The sequence below is a fragment of the Vitis riparia genome, chromosome 11 (genome assembly GCF_004353265.1).
Source record: "Vitis riparia cultivar Riparia Gloire de Montpellier isolate 1030 chromosome 11, EGFV_Vit.rip_1.0, whole genome shotgun sequence".
Lineage (NCBI taxonomy): Eukaryota > Viridiplantae > Streptophyta > Magnoliopsida > Vitales > Vitaceae > Vitis > Vitis riparia.
Window position 1 is genome coordinate 11,455,272 of NC_048441.1, and position 21,397 is coordinate 11,476,668.

At 29.4% G+C, this 21,397-nt stretch overlaps 1 protein-coding gene across 1 annotated transcript; it reads right to left on the reverse strand.

The window, feature by feature from the left end:
- Window positions 1-15,056: 15,056 nt before the first annotated feature.
- LOC117924478 lies at window positions 15,057-20,089 on the reverse strand. Its single transcript, XM_034843097.1, has 7 exons — window positions 19,722-20,089; window positions 19,299-19,340; window positions 18,234-18,316; window positions 18,022-18,123; window positions 17,687-17,901; window positions 15,905-15,999; window positions 15,057-15,812 (listed from the first exon to the last, which is right to left on the reverse strand). Exons 1-7 carry the CDS (start codon window positions 19,861-19,863, stop codon window positions 15,559-15,561), a joined length of 933 nt encoding a protein of 310 aa, XP_034698988.1. The 5' UTR covers window positions 19,864-20,089; the 3' UTR covers window positions 15,057-15,558.
- Between the last annotated feature and the right edge of the window lie 1,308 nt (window positions 20,090-21,397).

The following is a 21,397-nucleotide window of genomic DNA, read 5'->3' on the forward strand; positions in this document are numbered from 1 at the left end:
GGGACGAGGAGACCGAGATAGTCAAAAACGCTGATTCGAGATTACTGTTAATTGCAATTACCCACTTTCGTTTTGCCTCTCATCTACGGCGGACATTCCACCACGCCAATTCCATCAACGGTCATCCCTTCTCTGTCTTGATGATTTCTCATTGGCTCTTGGCAGTCAAGACTCCAGGGGAATTAGGACTCTTGTTTTTAAAATAAAGAAAACATGTGCCATGCTATGATTTTAAAAATTATTTCTTCATAAATTATTTCTCTAAATAAATAAAATTCATCCAAAATGATAAAATCTATTTCATAATCATTGTTTAAGAGAAAAACAAAATAAGATGTTGAAAAATGTGTCATTTTAAAAACGTTAAAATTATTTTTTAATACTTGAAAATGTTTTCTTTAAAAAAAAAAGAAAAAAAAAGTTGATTTAGCATTATTTAAAATAAGGTGTTTGGCAAAATTTAGAAAACATTTCAAGTAGTGTTTTTTAAAGAAACACTCGATATGTAATTCTTTTAAAAATATTTTTAGAGAAAACACTTTTGAGTAAAAACGCATTCTAAAGTGTTTGTCAAATTTTTTAGAATTAATTATAAAATGTAGGTGAATAATTATAGATTATTAATAATAGTATCAAAACTTTTTTTTAATGATCTCCTTAAAAGTGTTTCTAATTGAAGCATTACCAATAAAATAAAAAGAGTTTAAAAGAGACTAAAAATACTTCATAAGACTTAGAGCAATTTCTTATAAAAATTAAGGGTTTGTTTGGTAATTGTTTTCGAAAATAGTTCCGAAAAATAGTTTTTGAAAATTGTTTTATGATGTTTTGTAAAACTCTGTTTAGAAATATAAAATGTTTTGAAACTATTTTTAACGATTTTAAATATGTTTTAAAAATATTTTCTATATCTAGTGTTTTATTTTTAATCATTTTACATGTTTGCATAATTATTTTTAAAACATCTCCCAAAAAATAAATAAATAAATAAAAATTAAAAGAAGTTTTCTGAAAACAACATGTTTTCTGTTCTTAAGAACAAAAAACAGAAAATAAATTTTGATTATCAAACATGTTTTCTTGTTTTTTTATTATAGAGAATATAAAACTATTCTCGAAAATAGTTACCAATCAGTCCTTAAGTATTTGATAAACTTTTAAAAAAATTATTATTGTTTAAATATGGAGAATGATTTAAATGATTTATGTATAAATACTTTATAGGTAAGTTTGTGATTTGTATAGAAATTAAGTATGTCACAAACTTTAAAAAAATTAGACAATAGATTAAAATAACTTCTATATTAAAAAAATGGGAAAAGTTGGTTTTGACTTATTAATATGAAAATATATGGAAAAAAAGAACCTCAATTTTTTTTAATTAGTATTATTTTCATCTATTTTTAAAAAAAAAATACATGCACTTTTTAATGAGTCATATAATTATTCCCTAAAATATCTCTTTGATTTGCCATGTCATGAACAACCTAAGTTCAAACCATATTATTGCCATTAGTTTTGTCAAAGAGATAAATACTGAATGATGAGCATGATAAGAGAATTTACTTTATTCCTAGGATTGCAAAACTAGACTCATCATATAAATGTTTTTCTTTTTAGATATGTTCTTTATTATTCTTTTTAAATATTTTCTTTATTATTCTTTTTAGATATGTTCTTTATTATTCCTTTTAGATATGTTTTATTATTATTATTATTATTTGAATTTTTTTTCTCTAGAAACAAACACCCCTATGAAAAGTTGAGAATTTTTTTTTCCCATAAACAAGCATCTCATAGCAAATGTGAGGTAGTTTAAAAAATGTGTATATTAGAAGCAGTGAAACCCTGATGGACTATGGATGAGTTTGAGTTTTGTTGGGAATAAGATTTATAATTTTTTCGATGGTCACTTTAGGAATTTTTTTCATTAGAGCAAATGGAAGTTAATTTCAAGGACTCTAATTGTTTAAGCATTTTCTTGCAATTTAAAATATAGAGATACAAATAAAAGTTTATATATATATATATATATATATATATATATCAAGATGAGTTTAAGTTACCTATGGAATGTTTGTTGATGGAGATAAGGAAAAAAAAAAGTCAAAAAAAAAAATCTTACATAATAAAATAATAATAATAAAGACATCTAAAAAGAAGGAAAATATTTACGTGCAGAGTTTGGTTGTCAATTAGTGTTGTCGACATGACAAGTAAAATGAGCATTTAAAAAAATAATTATATGACTCATTAAAAAGTGAATGTATTTCAAATTATTTTTAAATAAATGAACGGATTTAAAATTTTTGGGTTCTTTTTTCCATATATTTTCATATTAGTGAGTCAAAACCCACATTTCCCTTAATAAATCATTCTAGCAAAATTATCTTTCTATATATATATATGACATGTTACCAAAAATAATATGAAAACAAAAATAAACAACTATCATGTTTGGTTAATTTTATATAACATTGGATATAATAGGAGATAGTCATTTATCTTATTCCATATTTGATTGGTAATGGGACTAGATTAAGTACACGTCACTTATCCTATTATGCATTTTAAATCAAACATAAAATATGAAAAATGATTGGAGATGATATTATTTACTAAGTACCTTATTGTTTATATCCTTTTTAAGTGAGATATGTTAATTTTAAGTTAAAATATAAGATATACATTCCATCTTATCATAAATTTATTTTGTTATTAATGAGAAATTACCTATTTTCTAAAATAAACAATTTTGACTAAAAAGATTAAATTTGTTGTTAAAAAATAAGTGCTAAAAAATATTTATAATATATATATATATATTCATTTTATAAATCAAATATAAACATAACATATTCCATTGTATATATTTTTTCGGATATCATGTCTGGTGAATATCATTAATAATATCCTAACATATGTTTTTCCTATTCAATTGGATATGCATATCTAATCTTATCCTATATAATCTTATCCCGCCAACATATTTAGTTTTGGATTTATAAAATGTTATTAAGAAAATTAGTTTTCAAAACCTTTTGGTAAGAGTTATTTCTATTTGGTTTTTTTTTTCTTGCTTTTATTTATGTTTTTAAACAAAACCAAATGTTGTAATTCTTAGTAAGAGTAGATTGGTTTCATTTTAATTTTTCAATTTATGTTTTTAAAATGAAATATTTAAAAAAAAATTGAAATTATATATGATAACATGTTTTAAAATTTTTTTTTAAAATTAATAGAAAATATTTAAAAATAAAAGTATAAAAAAAAAATTCCTAAATTTTAATCAATTTTTCAAAATTGAAAATTAAATCTTAGATGGAAAACTTAAAAAGTTGTATAAACTCAAAAAAAAAAAATTCATAAAAAATTCACCATAAAAATTGTTTTTACTTGTTATAATATTAACAAACATTTTTTATTTGTTTCAAAAAAAAAAAAACAAATTAGGAATATCAAATATATTTCCTATTTATAAATTTAAAAATATTTATATTTTAAAAAAAAATAGTACCACAAAATGTAGAAATGTATTCTAATGACACCAAAATAAATCTATTTCTTTAAGTTTCTCAAATGAATCATTTTCAAGATTTTCACTCCATCATTCATTTCAACATAGAAAATACTTTAATTTTTCTTTCTTAAATCATTTTATTAGTTTGCTAGCATTCTATTGATACTATGTTTCAAACAAATTCATTAACAAAAATAAAATGAAATGAAAGAAATTAGAGTTTATTTTATTTATGTCTCCTTCCTTGAAGACATAAAATTTTTATTATTTATTTTAATTTTATTCATGCCAACATTAGATAACTCAGGTTGTAGAATATGCTCTCTAGTTTTTTCAGATAAGGCACTTCTTTTCTACAAAAGTGAGTTTTGTTTTGGTTTGGCTTTTTTTTAAAAAAAAAATTTTAAATATTGTATGGCATTTGATTTTTTTTTTTTTTTTTTTAGTGTGGCAAAATGTTTTCCACTTATTTAGGAACAAGCATAGATACTTAGAAATTGTATCAACAAGAAATGGTAACACAAAATTTCTTTTTTTTCCCCCCTTTATCCACTTCCTTTATGGAATATAAACTCTAGGCCATCTTCCTTTGGTTCTCTCCACAAATTGCATGAGTTGATCAATACAGGAAGAAGCATGATGATTGGAAGAATGCAAAAATTCAACATGTCAAAATTAACATCTTTAGGCTACGAACCAATTCTCGGATGAGGAGTTGTGAACTATAAAAATTGTAGTGTTCTATGAACCAAAGATTCTTATTATGGATCGAGGAACCACCAAGCACGCATTTTTCTTTACTCATTGCTATGTAAGCGAGTTGGTATCAACAGGTCATGCATCCTACTTAGATGAATGCAAGAACTCTAGAGAACCTACCTAGGTTCTCATAGGAAGTGGTCATACAAGTCTCATATAGGTGATTCCATAAAGTGTGTCTTGTAACTAAACAGATATGACATTCATTAAGAGTATGCACTCACCCTCAACCATTTCAGAAAACACAACACCTACATGATAGGAATAAACTTTTATATATAAATAACTTCTAGTGCATGATACAATTAATAAGTGACTTATTATTATTTATATCAACTTAGTTTCTAAGACATCAATTCATGTAGGTTAAATTATCATCACCCATGACTTTATTTTAGGCATAAGTCTCATCCTCCTTGATGTTTATTCCACTAATTTTCTACTTAGTGGTTTTATCAAAGGATTAATCAAATTCAACTTTGACCTCACAAAATCTAGGAATATGACTCATGTCTCAAACAATTATTATACAATATTCAGTATATATTTTACTTTTAGCCTTGGTTACTATGACCTAATTATCATAACACATAAATCCTTATGGTGCTACTCTCATTTATAAAAGAATGTTTGTGAAAAGGTTTCTAAGCCACTAAGCCTTAGAACTTGGCTTCTCTAAGCAAGTAAACTCACCTTATAGAGTAAGCCAACTAATGCAAGTTTGTTTGGTAGACTTCCAAGAGATCGTGCTTCCTCCAAGGGGTAAAAAAACTATTAGTGGATTTCAACTCATTACAATCCGAGATCCAATTGGCATCATCATACTCTTTTAGTACATTAGCTAATTCACTATTGCATAGACCATAATTGGCATGGTTCTTAGGTGTTTAAGTACTTTATAAATAGCATTTTAGTGATCCTGGTCAGGACTCTAGATGTGTTAACTCAATCTCCTATTACATAAGCAATGTCAAGTTTAGTGTCGTTAGTTAAATACCTCATACTACCTAAGATCTTAGCATACTTTGGTTAGGCAATACTACATCCTTTATTTTTATTTTTTTTAATTCGAAATAAATATCATAAGGAGTTGATACTAGTTTACAATCATCATGTTTAAACTTTCTTAAGATTTTCTTTTGATAGTGTTCTTATGAGAGTTTAAGTCCATTAGGCGTTCTAGTTATTTTGATTCTTAGAATCACCTCTATTTTTCTTATATCTTTCATATCAAAGCTAAACTCAAGGAATCTCGTAATCTTATAAACAACTTCTAGGCGATTTCTAAAAAAAATGAATATATCATCTACATACAAGCATATAATGACATGACATATGTCCTTCTAAAGTTTGTTATAAATACATCTATAAGCATCATTAATAGAAAAAATCACTTAGATACCAAAGCATAATCAAATTTATTGTGTCATTGCTTGGATGTTTGTTTAATTCATATAAGGATTTGACTAGCTTGTACACCTTTTGCTCCTTTCAAAGGACTATACAACCCTTTCATTAGTCCATCTAGATTTCCTCTTCTAATTTCTCATTCAAAAACATAGTCTAGATGAATAGGTTATATATAGAAACTAGAGCCATCAACACTCTAATAGAGGAAATCTTAATCATAGAGATAAAAGTGTTGAAACAATCTACATATTTCCTTTATTTATACATTCAACAACCAACCTTGCCTTGTAATTTTTTATAGACACATCTAGTTTCAATTTCTTTTTAAATTTTTATTTGCAATTTATAGTCTTTATACTAGGAGGTAAATCCACTATCTCTCATATATGATTTGATATTGTAGATTCAATTTCACTATTAATGGCCTCTTTCTAGAATGATGCACCAAGAGAAAACATTGCTTCTTTACAAATCTTGGGTCATCATCTACTAGAAAAGTGTATAAGTCATTTCCAAAGCTTGTTTTTTTCCCTATTTATTTTACTTCTTCTTGATCCAATTTCACAGTAATCATTAAACTTATTTGTAATTGTTCTCGGAATTCGATTTTCATTGTTAGTTTTCATAGGAAAGATTGTTTCAAAGTCAACATTTTTTGTTTCTGCTATAGTTCACTTCCATGAAATTATTTTCTAACTTAAATCACAAGGAACCTATATGTTGTACTATTTTCAACATATCCAATGAATTTGACATCAAAGATTTTAAGACTAAGTTTCTCTCCTCCTTCCTCGTAGAAGTTCAATTGTTCTTTTGAACTTACTAATATTGCATTCATCATATCCTTTAAGGTCATATTCTTTCCTTTCAGCTATACCATTTGCTTCAAGAGAATATAAATTATTTATCTTATAAATAATCTCATAATCTTCATAAAAGATGTTGAAAGGGTTTAAAACTTATTCACTTCCTCTATCTATTATGATTATTCTCGTAATCATTTTACCTAATTGATTCTCAACTTCTATTTTATATTTCATGAAAGCCTCTCTAACTTCATCTTTTTTCCTCAAAAGATATATTCTTGTATATCTTAAATAATCATCTATAGATATTATGTAAATCTTTTACCACCTTTATTTATTGTATTTTTTAAGTTTCCTAAGTCATTATGAGACTTAAAATTTTTGTCTACATTTATTATGACTTGCAAATTTTCTTAGAGGTTTTAGATTCCAAACAACTTTCAAAATCTCCATGATTTGTCAATAGCATTTTAAGTACCAAATCATTATTCATCATTTTATTCATGGAAGAATAATTCACATGTCCTAGTTTGTCATGCCATAACTTACATGAGTCAATAATATAAGCAAAAGAACTAAAAGCATTTTCATGAATAATTTAAAAAATGTTTAACAAGAACAAGTCCTAAATATAATAGCTTTGTCCCACAAATACATCACTCTTTATGAATAGAATTTTATCAAATGATATTCCTTGCTTTCCCAAGTAAAGGGATGGACACTAAATTCGAGTGAATATGTGGCACATGAATGACCGTCATTGAGAGCAAGTACTTTGCTTGAAGTCATCTTAAGAAACACCTTCATTTTTCCATTCCTAAGTGAGGGCCTCGAGTCACCCATAAATACATATTCTTCATCATCCTCTAATATAGGATGAAAATGCACTTCTATTGCTATAGATGTGTTTGATAGCCTTGGAATGTACTCCTTGATCCTTCACACTGATGATCATGTTCATCTAAGAGGAAACCATTATAGTTGTCACATTAGTCTCAACTAAATTTGTTATGGGTTTTGGTTCCTCATTCCCCTTGCAATGTTTGCACTATGTTGCATGATGCCCAAGTTTTCTACACATAATGCAATTTTCTTTTTTCTTAAATTTGGGGTTTTGGGACTTATCCATAGCATTGAGGTTAGATTTATCATTACAAGATTATTGTTGTTTCTATTATTATTATTATTTTATTATTATTATTATTATCCTTAGAAATGAGTTCTTTGGTTTTTCTAACCTTGTCTTAGTTTCTATTTTGTTCTTCAATTTAATGTGGATTATTGTCTCCTTTAGAGACATTGGTTCTTGTGTTTCATATTATTTTTAGTCTTTCCAAGACTTAAGTAAGGCCTCAATGAAATACCCAACAACAAAAGGTTCAAGTAGCTTAATGCGTTCATTTTATAGGTCATTGTGAAACCAAGGTTTGGTTAATCTTGGTTTTGATGATAACAAAACAAGGTTTTGAACTAAAAAATATATTTCAAGTGTGATTATATTTCAATTAGTCGAATGGTGCAAAAACCTTCTCTTTTCTAAAACGTTTGTTCAACTAATCAAGGTTGAACCTCAACCGGTCGAGGTGCCATCAAGGAGCGGTTGAGGTCCAACGGTCACTTGCCAAACATTAAATGCTAATAGCTAGTCAACTAGTCGACCCCTAACTCGATCAGTCAAACCCCCAACAGCTAATTTGGTCGTTTTCCTCTATAAAAAGACTTCAATCTTCATTGTTTCAAGAGTTTAACCTTCCTAAACATTTCTTGAATATATTTGTGTTTTATGAAAGTATTTTTTAGTGCACTATTGTTTTAAAACTTGCATATCATTAGTGAACCATTCAATCCTAGTTTTCTTGTATCGTTTGATCTTAAAGTTTTATACTAAGATTTTGTGAAATTATATGTAAATCTTTGAGAGGAAGAATCTAAGTGTGAGGTATCACTTAGGGATTCTTAAATATGGGGTATCACTTAAGGGATTATTCAAGAGTGAGGTATCTCTTGAAGATTGTAAAAGGTGCTTAAAACTAAAAGTCCAAGAGGGTGGATTGAAATCATAATCCAATTGTATTGCTTGAAGGCTTAGTTTGGAATACTACTACAAAAATTACATGCAACAACACTTCATTCAATGGCGCTTTAAAAAAAACGTCAACATCTAGTAGAAATTTTAACATAAGTTGGCGCTTGGTAGAGAGGAGGCTAACAATGGCGTTTTACCCATGGAATTATTGGCACTTTTATATGAGTGTCCTTGAATAATTTACTTTTGCTTACCTTGGCGCATTTGTAAAGCGTCATATTTTATTTGTTGTTTCATGTTTTATTTAAGGTTTAGCATTGTTAGCTTAATTTTTTTCCCCCAAAATAGAAATTAATTTGTTGTCTCATGTTTTATTTAGGGTTTAACATTGTTAACTTTAAATTTTTTACCCAAAAAAAAATAATTTGTTGTTATTGAAATTATTACTTTTATTTTTGTTATGTTCATCTTCATGATCTTCAATTCAAATTCTCTTTTTCTCTATAAATTTTCTCAACTGTTAAAGCTTTCTTCTCCTAAGGATTTCTTTTGGTGGAGGGTTGCTTTGTTGTTTAAAGTTTCCTTTTCTTTCTATTTATTTTTATTCTTAATAAAAAATTCAGGATTCTTTGTCACTTGTGATGTCATAGCCTCCATTACTACAATCTCTGCAGCATTTTGTTCAGGTTTTTTTTGTTACTCAAATATTCCACTTTTTCATAGGGTAAGAATTTAGCCAATATGTGTTTTCTTATTGCCTTTTCTTTTTTAGGTTTCTTTTATGTGAAATAGGTGTTTGGTTTTCATGAATTTTTATTGAATTTTTCTTTGTTTGGATGCCTAGAAAAATAATAGAGGAAAATTTTGGTACTAAAACCAATTAGAAAAGATATGATAGAAGAATAGGAAAATAAAATGAAGAACGAAATTTTTTTTCTTTTTCTACTTCTCTTGAATGCCCATAACTATATATTAAAAAAAAAAAAAACAGTCTTCTTCTTCATCTTAGAAATGGTTTTGATGATCAAATTGATATTATTTTCCTAACTTCATTAACAAAAATTGATCCTTTGATAAAATACAGATAGAAGTCCCTACACGGATATATAACTAACTGGTTTCTTTTAACCTCAACCAAAGCTGATTTCATTTCAATTATAAATTTGAAGACAAGGCAATGCGTTATTAATTAGTAATTTTTCATTATCCTGTTTGCATGAATTGAGTGATGACATGGTCTTGTTGAACTGAAATCTATATATTAATCCCATCAAATATATATATGTCTTTTATTTTTCTCCCCTATATTGTAGTCTAGAATTTTCAACTAAGTTTGGTTCAATTGGCTCATAGTCTACATGAAACAGATAACCAAATCCTACGAAGACCCTAATGTTATATGGTTTCTTCTTAATGGAGTGGATAAGCCCTACATTTAAAGGTAACTCTTTTGAAGGTCCAACACCTTCTAGTTTTTATAAATTAACCTCATTCAACTCTATGAGTTTTCCTTATATCATCATTTTAGATTTTTTTTTTTTTTTTTTGTTTCTATCTAGCTATATATAGAGAGATTATGATAAATGAAACAATTCCAATGATGTTCATGAATAAGTATGTAGGTGATTTATTCAATGTGAGCTTATCTCTTGATTTCATAAAGGATTTGAAGAGCTTAACCAAAATCCTCCATTCAATTTTAAAGTTTGCAAAGACTGTAAGATCTAATGCATATTAAACCTAAAAATTCCTACATATTCACCAATATTTCTTTCATTTCATCTATTTTTCATTTTATTTTCTTTATTTTACTTTTGTAGGAATTTGAGTTTCAACAACTTAACAAGTGGAATCCCCAATGCTTTGCTCAACCTAACCTCTCTTGGTAACCTGTATGATTATGTAAATTTGTTGAATTATGAATTTCATCTATGGGTTAAATTTGGTTAAAACTCTTCATAATATAAATTATGTTTTCTTGTAAATTATTTAGAATTTTTTTCTTGTAATTTTCTCCCATTCACCCTAGTATTTAAGAGGCTAAGGGGATTTAGGGTGGTGAACAAACTTGAATATTTTACATTAATTTTTGTGAAAGTTATAATTTCAATTATACTTATTGATTGATATATGCATAATTTAGAGATTTTATATTCTTCTTATCTTTGTTTATAGGTTGGAAAGGAAACTAGTCAGCCAAAAGAAGAGAAATCATTGTGTTAAAGGAGACGATATTGAAAACCATGAAAGATTACATCAATAACTCATATGGAGGTTGAATCATGTTTTTATAGATTGTGGTTTATCTCAATCTTGTTGAAATATTTTGATATAATTAAAAAATTTATATGTAATTAGTGCATATAAGTACTTACATTATTATTTGAACTAGGTTATTATATATAAATATTTGGAGATATTTTAATCAGTAAAATTCAATTTGATTTTATAGCTTGTAATATTTTTTTCTTTTATGTAATTATATGATAAATTCATTATTTTAATAATATGATATAAATACTATTTTAACAGAAAATTTGCAAAGATGACACTTGTACAAGCATCATTGATAAAATTAATCAAAGATCATGCTCATATAAGTGTCAATGTAGGTAATTTTGTACAAAATATTCAATGAAAGAAAAGCTCAAAGATGACGCTTTTTACAAGAGTCATTGTTAATATTATTCAATAATGACACTTTTAAAGCGCCATTGAAAGCATTGATAAAAGATGGTGCTTCCTAAAAGCATCTTTGTTGATTAAAACATACAATGACAGGGCGAAAGATGATGCTTTAGGGAAGCGTCATCTTTTACCTTTCTTGACACTTAAAAAGCATCCTTGTTTGTTTTTTTTCTTATAGTCAAAGCCTTGAAATAGTGGAACCTCAAGCTTGAAATTGAAGCTAGAGGAGAGTGAACGTAGGTCAGGTTGCGTCGAATCACTATAAAAATCGTGTGTTTGTTTTATCTCTTTCCTACACTATTACTTTATATACAATTGTTTTTATATTGTTTTCTTATATATTTTCATATAATTGTCTTTTGTATATATATAATTTAAATTTACAAAAAATGACCATCACCTTATTCATCCTCCCCCCTTCCCCCTTTAGGTTGATTATCTTAGGTTGGATTAGCCTAATTTTTCTAATAATCATTTATTAATACAAAGTATGCATGTATTTGATGTAATAGATTTTTATCCTCAATCATCTAGAAATTTCTAAAGATCCCTATGACATACTTTTGAGTTCTTGCATCCTATAGCACATATATTTTGTTCAATTTTTCTCATATATCTTTTGCATTTTTTTCATAGAGTAGTAAACATCAAATAATTGATAGGGCACTCAAAATTACATGACAAACTTATTTCTTACCTTTTTCAATCAACATAATTTTTTAGAGGTTCCATTGGGTTTTGAACGAGTTAAAATATGTCTTAGGTTAAGAACATCAATAATAGAGAACACATGTCACTACCATCTCTTAAAATGAGACTCGTTGAATAGGTCTATCTTGAATGATTTGACTAATTAGTCTCCAATATACTCTAAGATTGTTAGCATATAGTAGTCGAAAATTATCCTTAAACCAAGACTATCTTATAGAAGAGGCACACATGAAGAAAAATGTAGAAAAAAAATTTTGAAAAGAAAACCAAAATTAGAATACGAAGAAAAACTTATCGGCCAAGGTATGTAATTACTACCCTTAAAGTAGCTCTCGCCTTCATTGAAATATTATCTTAGTGCACTAAAAACAACAATGACGATTTACTTCTAAAATATAACAACATATTGCCGAAATAATCGAATTCTTTCCTCTAATTTTGACAATATGCTCTTTGGTTTTTAAATTTTGTTTATTTTTCAAGGAAAAGTGAATTTTTCTTTTATTTTTTGGAGTTAAAAAATATTTTATTTTATTTATCTATTTATTAATGTGAAAAAATATTTTTTAAATTATTTGGGAATAACATTTTATACTTACAAAAACACAAAAATTGTCTCTCTCTTCCTGAACTCAGACAATCCACAAACTCTTTGCTTTAAGTCTCAAAATGCAATGAAGTCTAGGGTAGAAAAACATGAAATCTTATAGAACAAGAATTGGAAGCATAGACCAATGAGTCAGGAGTGAGGACAAAAGATGGGAAGGAATGGAACCCACAAAACTTCCACTCACAATTTCACAACCACCTTATACCAACCCATGAATTGATTGACGTGTCTTTGCCATGTTGGGCTTGTTCTTGAAAGCAATCATCAAGAATGGTAAAGTAGGAATATGAACTCCTCACTCTCTAGTTAAAATGTACTCATCAATAAAACCTTGGGAGAAGCCATGTTCTTGAGTTTGAGTAATGATTTCTTCTATTTCACACTAGAATTGGAACTTATCTCAATCCACAACAAAACAAAAATGATATATACATATATTTTCTAATCATTTTAAATTACATATCACCATACAAAAAAGTGGTTTTGATGGAGTATTTTGTAATATTGAGGAAAATATTAGGTTATGTTTCGTTTGAAAAAGTATTAAGAAAAGAAAAAAAATATTAAAATTTTAATTTTTTTTGTGTTTAAATTACATTATATATGACTTTTCTTATATAAAAAAAAAAGTAGTTTGATTGAAGATGTCATAAAATCAAGCATTTTCCTATTTATCAAAATCCTTATTGTGTCTTGATTATTGAATATGTATGATGAAATTTGAATGCTAGATAAAATGATAAATAAATCAAATCAAGATATAAAAATACAAACACATAAATTCAATTACGTAACCATGAGAATTAAAGTATATATTTATAGGGATGTTTGGTAAAACTTAATATTTACCACCTAGTGACTTAAGTTAGTTTTAAGTTAAATTATATTTAAGTTGTTAACTTAAAATTTATTGCTTAATTTTTATTTAAGTATTAAGGTTATTTTATAAAATTAACTTAAAACACATTTTAAATTATCAAATTAGCATATTTATCCTTATAAATTATAATTAGAGTAAAGAATGTTAAGTAACAATAACGGTCATAAAATAGTAAAAAAAACTCGTTGATGTAATTAGAGTAAATTAAGGATAAAAAATATAAAATATAAATATAAATTTAAGAATAAATTAATTATTTTACTCATTACTTAAAAATATTTTTTACTTTAAATCATATAATTAAATTAAATTATTTTACCAAACACACTTAATTTACTTAATAACTTAAATTAAATTATTAAATTAATTTAAATCATTAAATTGATTTATCAAACTCCCCTATCACTAGTTGGTTGATGATGTTACCTATATAAATATTATATTATGTAGGAAACTGTCATAATTCAAGATCATCCAATACCCTTCATACACACCTCATCGTGGTCATCTATTATTTAGTATTGGAAGCAATCCACATGTTCCCTAGTAGCAAATTCAGGTTAAAAATTAATTTAGATCAGTCATGCAAGTCAACTTTCCAGTAGAATATTTTTTTTTTAATATTATTTAGATCAATCAAGCAAAGTCAACTTTCCAGTAGATTTTATTTTTTATTTTTTATTTTTTATTTTTATTTTTATTTTTTAAATTTTTATTCTGTTTGTTTGTTGTAGGGATCTGCATCAAGCTTACCATACAGCAGTAGTATAATTAACAAGCAGTTGCTTTGAGAGTGGTCTAGTCTGGTGTTGTTTGAATCTACAAGCAAAAAACCCATACAGATCTGGGTTTGCTTCATACACAATATCACATTGTATAAAACATAATCTGAGTAGCCTTAAGAAAAATCCCTTTTTTCCTCAATGATCACTTTATTGAACATCTTAAGTTAACAGCATACCATTTGTAAGAGGAGCAACCTACATTCCCTTTCAGAAGTTCTGGACTTTAATCTGAATTGCACCTCAATCAAACAGAAGGAAACATGGGGAAGAGTTAAAATTCCAATCTGTTTCTCTTTTTCTTCTTTAATCTATGGCAAAGGTTTGCAGAAAACCAACTTTATTAACTTAGGTCTTATTATTTGCCCATATAGCTTATTCATCACACCCACTGTTTGGAAGCTTTCAATTGAAAGTTATGCATCATTCCAATGGTATTTTGGAAAGGAAAATAATAAGGCTATGTTTGGTTTGGAAAAAATTATGAGAAATTGTAAGAGAAAAAATTGAGGGAAAAAGTACAATGAATGAAAAAGTAAAATAAAATAAAAATTAAATTTTAAAGACAATAAATTATTTTTATATAATTTAAACTTATTTAACTTTTTCTTTTCTTTTCTACATTTAGATAAAATAATTGAAAAATACATAAGCATTTAATAAATTTTAATTATATTTAACTTTCGATCAAATTTTTTATAATAAAACCGAACATAAGAAAATCATTTTGCTAATTATTTTTTTCCTTTCTTGGTGTTTTTCAGGAACCAAATATAGCCTAAGTTTTTAATCTGTTTCGTCGCTAAATATAGTAACCCATCATATACTTATTGTAAAAATTAAAAGACATGAATGCATTATGTATAATAAGAATAAGCAATCAATCTCACATTCCTCTTTTGTAAATCATTACCATCCTCTAAAAATATAATTACATAAATATTTTGAAAAACCCACTCAAACAACTTCTTAGATGGGAAAGTTATGGGTATGAGATCACCATCCACACATCAATCTACACATCAACACCCACATCCATCTTTTGACTGGGATTAACAATAAAACCAAGACATATCATGAATCTAAAGCTACCAGCTTTCTTATCTTTTATTCCCCCAAAAGAACAGTTATATTTGAATAGCCAAACTAGAGGAAAACATCACAGTGTCTCTTTCCCACTTAACTCTCATGGGAAGGAGCTTCTGCTTTAGATACACCCAAAATGAAAATAGATATATATAGCCGTTTTTTCAAGAAAACTGACCTCCATTTTCAGATGCTTTAGAGGCACTCAAAGGTCCTTGTGTGATCTCTCAAACACTTGTGCCTGAAGTTTAGCTACCAAAATCTCCACACCAGGAGGGGCTTAGTTGTCCTCTTGTGTAGGTGGTTCAATGAGTCTGATGGTTCGAGGAAGCATAAATTCAGCAAATATTGGATAGTGAGAGGATGGATAGTACCCATCAATGTTATCATTCACCACTTCACATAAAACAGGAATCAGGGATCTGCCTCTGAAAAGAACCCAATCTATATGTAGATCCTGAGTTTGGCGATCCCAGCAGAGGCAAAGTGCTCTGAATATCAACTTAAGGAATTCAACGGCTCCTTGCTTGTCACCTGTAGCATCAGATGGAAAATGAGTTATAGGCCATATGGTGGCATCTGATTCTCCCCACATTGAGAGAATTATAAGGATGAAAAATCAATACCTTTGAATCCATGGTAAGTGCGTATGAGTGAACCATTTTTTCTCACTCGAGCACTGGGCCATGCATCCCTCATATCACCTACAACGCCATGCTCCCTGTAAGCAAGAAGTTAGAAAAGCTCATAGTAACCTCTGTCAATCTTACAAGGAAAATCCCTGTAGAAAATAGTAGAGATATAATCCCTCTGATCTATAATCTAGTAAGCTGGCAAATGGTACTACAGGAGCAGACAAGAAAGCTGATTCAGAATAACTCCCACTACACATACCAAGGTTTGAACCAAATTCTATAATAGGCCAAAATGAATGACAATGACTTCCATTAATTTCTGGTGAAGTAGTTTTCCATGCATTACTACAACAATAATAGCATGCTATTACCACCATTAATCTAATGTCATAAATAAGGGCTGAAAAATTTTAAACAACTTGCAAGTTTCACATGTTCAGAGAACTATAAAATTGGCTGTTAGTTGAAAGGGAAAAGAAGGCTCTGTTGTCTCACAAGATTTGGGAAATAACTTCTGCAAGTTTCAGGAAGTCATTTTCCAGAATGTATGATGACTTTACATGCCTCAATCATTTCATACTATGAATTCTTTATGGCCTCATCCAACAGCATATACATGTGCCTTCATTGCTTTCAGTTTCCTTCAGAAAGACACAACCTAGATACATTCACTTTGAGAATAATATTGGTAAGGGAAACATAATCTTCTTGATGGGCTTTTACAAATTCGTTGGTGTGTGCTAAATATATCATCTTCAACAAGTCCAAGACTTAACCCGACTAATTCAAATTGACTGCACAGAATAGGGGAAACTTTTTCTATTAGTTCAACCCGTCATGAATTTCGAACTTCATGTTGCCAAGTATTAGAGTGCATTCAATTTGACAATTCCTACATCCCATCTGATTAAATAAACATATTAAACATGGTTGGGCAGCAAAACAATAGAGGTCACAACCATTCAGTTCTCCACTGAGTGAGGCTTGTAGTTTTCTTGTTCATTTGATGTCACAGGTAGCTTAATCTTAACCCACAAATTATCAAAATAAAGCAGGACTCAAGAGTGCTTACTTATTTAGAAGTTTCCGGAGCCTGTAATATGCCATTATATGTTAGGAAGCTTTTAAAAAAGCTGCTCTAAATTAAAAGAAATTTAGTGGCAGCACATAACTAGTGGAAAAGATCAGTAATTCAAGCAAGAGAAATAAGTTTCTTGCCACTGCAATTTCTTAAATAAATCTCAAGAAAACAAGTTGCAATCACCCATTCAAGAGAAAGAGGAGGTTTTCAATAAATGAGACCGTTCACTACAAAGATTATGGATCAAACTTAATGCAGCCTAAACAATGAACAAAAGATGACCTAGATAGTTTGCTTAGATCGAAAACAAAACAGGGAGAACAGAGAATATCAATGCCACGGATTAGGTAGCTATTAGATATGGTTATGGTAATTGGATGGCAATGTTACAGTAGTACTTAAAAAGGGACCAATGGGGCAGACAAATTTCCAGCAAATGTCCCAGAAACAAGCATCGATATTGTGAATGTAAGAGCGCTAGAAATCTTCTGGAAACATTTGCCACAACTAATTCTTAATGGTTTATATCCACTCATTTTTTTATTCTCCCAACTAAATAATTCCAACAAATAGCAGTCCCAAAAGACAAAGCAAGAAAAATCAATATTAGATTAAGTGTCTAGTGGAGTAAAGTGCATAAAACTTGACAAAGGCGGTAGAGAACAACTGAACATCCTTGTATCATACAGTACCTAGATCTTCCAAGAAGAAAACGCCCTGTAGTTGATTCCTTTGGTGTATTAAATCCTCCACAGTATACAACCGGCAAGCTAGGTGGTAAGGATGCAATATGCTGCCATGTGAGTAAAGCACTTCGTCTACGGGCACGAGGACTGAACTCATCCATGTTTGTATTTACAATCTGAAATGAAAAACCTGGTGGCTCGACTCCTTTTAATTGGAATGTGTGGAGATCATGTCAAAGAAACAAAGTATACAATATTCTTCCCTTTAAAAAAAAGAAAGAAAAGAAAAGAACAGAAAAAAGGAAATGTAATCTTCTATAGGCATAGTAAAAAAAGGATATCGCCCACGTTGCAATACATGGAACTACAGAACCCCATGATGTGCTTCCAGGAACTGAAGGTGACTCCGACAACCAAAATGTTCCACTTTCTAGCAGCTCTACCTTCAATTACCAAAGGAATATTCCAAAGGCAAGCTAATTTTTTAAATTTTCAAGACAAAACAAGATCATAAAAGCTATGCCAGGTTCAGAAAACAAACAGGATCGCATACCTTTTCTTTGTCATAGAAGATGGTGCAATGTTCATCTGAAGTGTCTTGGGATCCTTTTCTTGAAATTCCAACTTGATCATAACCTTAAGGATTTAAAAAGAAACCAGTTTTATTATTAGTTGCGCATCTTGATTTAGGATCACAAAAACATGCAAGTTAACATCTAACAAATCTTATATGGTGAAGTGCACTAAAGCTTAATTCTATGACACCATTTTACCATGTTAACATCAGCAGAGGATTAATACACGATCATATGATGATTGATGGAACCTATGGATAATTGATGGATTCCATTATCAACATGTGTTAAAGTATATGGTTGGATGCTTCTAGCAGTTTGATTTATCACATGTATTTCCTTGGGCATATGCATCACATGGCTTCCGGCCAAAGAGATACAAAAGCCCCATACACATTGGATTGTTTATTCCAGTATGTTTCTTATTAGACAAATATAGATATAATTGATCCAACTTAAATTCAATTTATTTACAGCCCTAGCTATTACCCAAGGGATAAAGCAAAAGGCTCAAAGCCTCAACAAATTTAGTCCGGAAAACATGGAACCTTTTCAGTTTAGATTGAAACCATTTGGTAAGCAACCCAAATCAAAACAATAATAGCACCAGGAATTTCAGAAGGCATCTGAGCACCACATGAAAGTGTAATAATGCAGCCGTTTCATTGAAATTTATGGGTCCATATTAGTAGCTGTAGCACTTTAAGAATTTAATTAAAGCAGCCCTCAACCACAAACTAAAGCAGAATATTTTCGTAATGATAGGCAGTTTTGTTCTCATCCCTTCCATCACAGATCACCCATATTTTAAAAGTTAATTACAGAAAGTCGTGCTTCCTGGCTCATCAATAACAATGTAGAAGGAAATGGTACCCAGATTATGGTGTTAAGTTTTCCTCTGTTTTAAAATAGGATAATTTAGGGTTTTTGATCAAGGAGGTCTAACTTCAGAGATGGGCAAAAAAAAAGCATCTTTTTCCATTCAGGAACCGAGAAATGAACCAATTTTACAAATAGATAGAAAAAATGGTCACAAAAGTTACCCGGCAAACCCTGCTGCAGAAATTCCAATTGCGTCTTTACACCTGAAAAGGAAAAAAAAAATGCAAGCAATGATTAAAAACCCAAGCAAAAAAGCTAAAACTTAACATCCAGATCACCAATTTCTAAAAAATAAGTAGAGTTAAAAATCCTTCCGAAAACCTCGTCCTACAACAAATCTATTAAATGATCAAACATTTGAAAACTAAAACTCAACTCAACTATATCCCTGAACAGATGAAAACCCATAAACTCAAATGCCCCTCGATAAAATCGATGAAACATTTTGGTACTTAAACTCAACTACATCATAAAACAATGAAAACCCATCTCCAAAACGCAAAACAAAACCGACCCAGATCGCCCATTTTCAGTAAAAGCACAAGCGCAAACAAGATCCACCAAAAAGAAGCATATCTGTAAACCTTGTTGGGTGCAGAGGATCATGGGTGAATAACTGGTGATAACGCTTATACACAAATCTCTCCTTTTCTCCCATGAATTTGGGCTGTCATCTGGTTGATCTTCATGAAGATTGAAGGTCATCACAGTCAAGGACACACTCATTTTTGCCTCCAAGTCTACCTCTGTCCTCCAGTTCCTTCTACATGATCGTATTGATCAAAAAAATAATTTCCAAGAAGAAAAGTAAGCTACTAGCTGCAGTTTTAGGGATTGTGATCTCAGGTGTGTAATGGTATCACGCAGAGAATGAATGTTGAATAGAGTAGGAATTGAAAGCTACAAGTGTGAACTTGGAGAGAGGAGAATCAATCCATGGCCCTTCAGACAAGTAGACAACTTCTGACTTTCAAAGTGGGTTTAACCTTACACGTGTGGACGTGCTACTCAACGTGACACACGTGCGAATACACCTGTTTCAGTGTTAAATGTTGCTTCTTGTGAATATTCATTCATTCTCTCAAATTGAACAATCAAATAGTGAAATAAAAATAAGAAAAGGTTAGGTGTAAATTAGGGACCTTTTTAGTAGTCTTTGATTCATTACACGGAACAAAAAAAGTATGGAATTAAGAATGATTTGAAATTTTATTGAATGAATTCTTACAATTATATACACACCTATAGTTTGTAGTGTTACATCGATATTCCGTTCAAAGGTTGTTTTCTAATATCATTAGTCATAAAATGATAAAAATTAGATCAATTCTCATATATTATCCATTCATGGATACCAAAAATTCAATGGAGTGTCACACTGTACATTTATAGTTGGCTTATTTGTTGATGCATGAACCCCTAAGGTTGCATCCTATGATGATCAAGTCCATTGACACTAGATAACGACTAGCCAACTTGCTTTTTGTCATTGAGTGCTTGCACAAATGTGTAATTAGAATGGACTTTTACTACACCTCTCCTATGGTTAACTTAGAATTCGGAAATAATAGATCTTAAAAGTCTTAGAGAAGGAGGAGAGGGAAGAGATGATAAGGGAATTAGGAGTGTAAGTGTGGATTGGATAAAGGGGAGTTTTAGGAACATACTCAACCTCTTTGAAGGTTGAGGTTAGCCTATATAGTTTTGTTTATTGCATTCTAATTAGGTGGGTGAAAGGGACAAACTTAACTTTTTCCTCATGAAGCAACTAACAGTTTGACAGGTGTCCTATCATGATAGGTGACACTTGGATTATTACAACAAGTTATTAATTGTTTAGATCTGTGTTAAGTGGTATTTAGCAGATTATAAGAAATATTCTTACCGATATGATACATTCTTAACCAAGCATTGATTTTGTTGTACTAAGTCATGGGTGGTTGTGTGGTTGTTGGGCATCCTCAATCCTCTGACCTAGTGGATTGAACGCTAATGTTACAAGCTTAGGAACTAATAACTTGGGCACATGTAGACGTCAATTGAAGGGCTTAAAGATATCTTTTAATGGAATAGAAAAGATTTGCTATTGATAGACAAGAGTGAAACACATTTAAAACATCCCATTTAAACCTTTTGGAATCAAACTATCCATTAAACACAAAGTCTCTAATAACTAGACATCTATGTAGTCATTCTTTTACAAGTCATTAAAGCATCTAATGCACGACAAGTAGTCATTATAGATTTAAAAACACTATGT

Coding starts and splice junctions, on each gene's coding strand:
- LOC117924478 (XM_034843097.1), bottom strand. CDS start 19,863: ATGAGTGTGTCCTTGACTGTGATGACCTTCAATCTTCATGAAGATCAA. Junction 19,341..19,721: donor GATCCTCTGCACCCAACAAG/GTTTACAGATAT, acceptor TTTCCTTTTCAG/GTGTAAAGACGCAATTGGAA. Junction 17,902..18,021: donor CATGTATTGCAACGTGGGCG/ATATCCTTTTTT, acceptor CATGATCTCCAC/ACATTCCAATTAAAAGGAGT.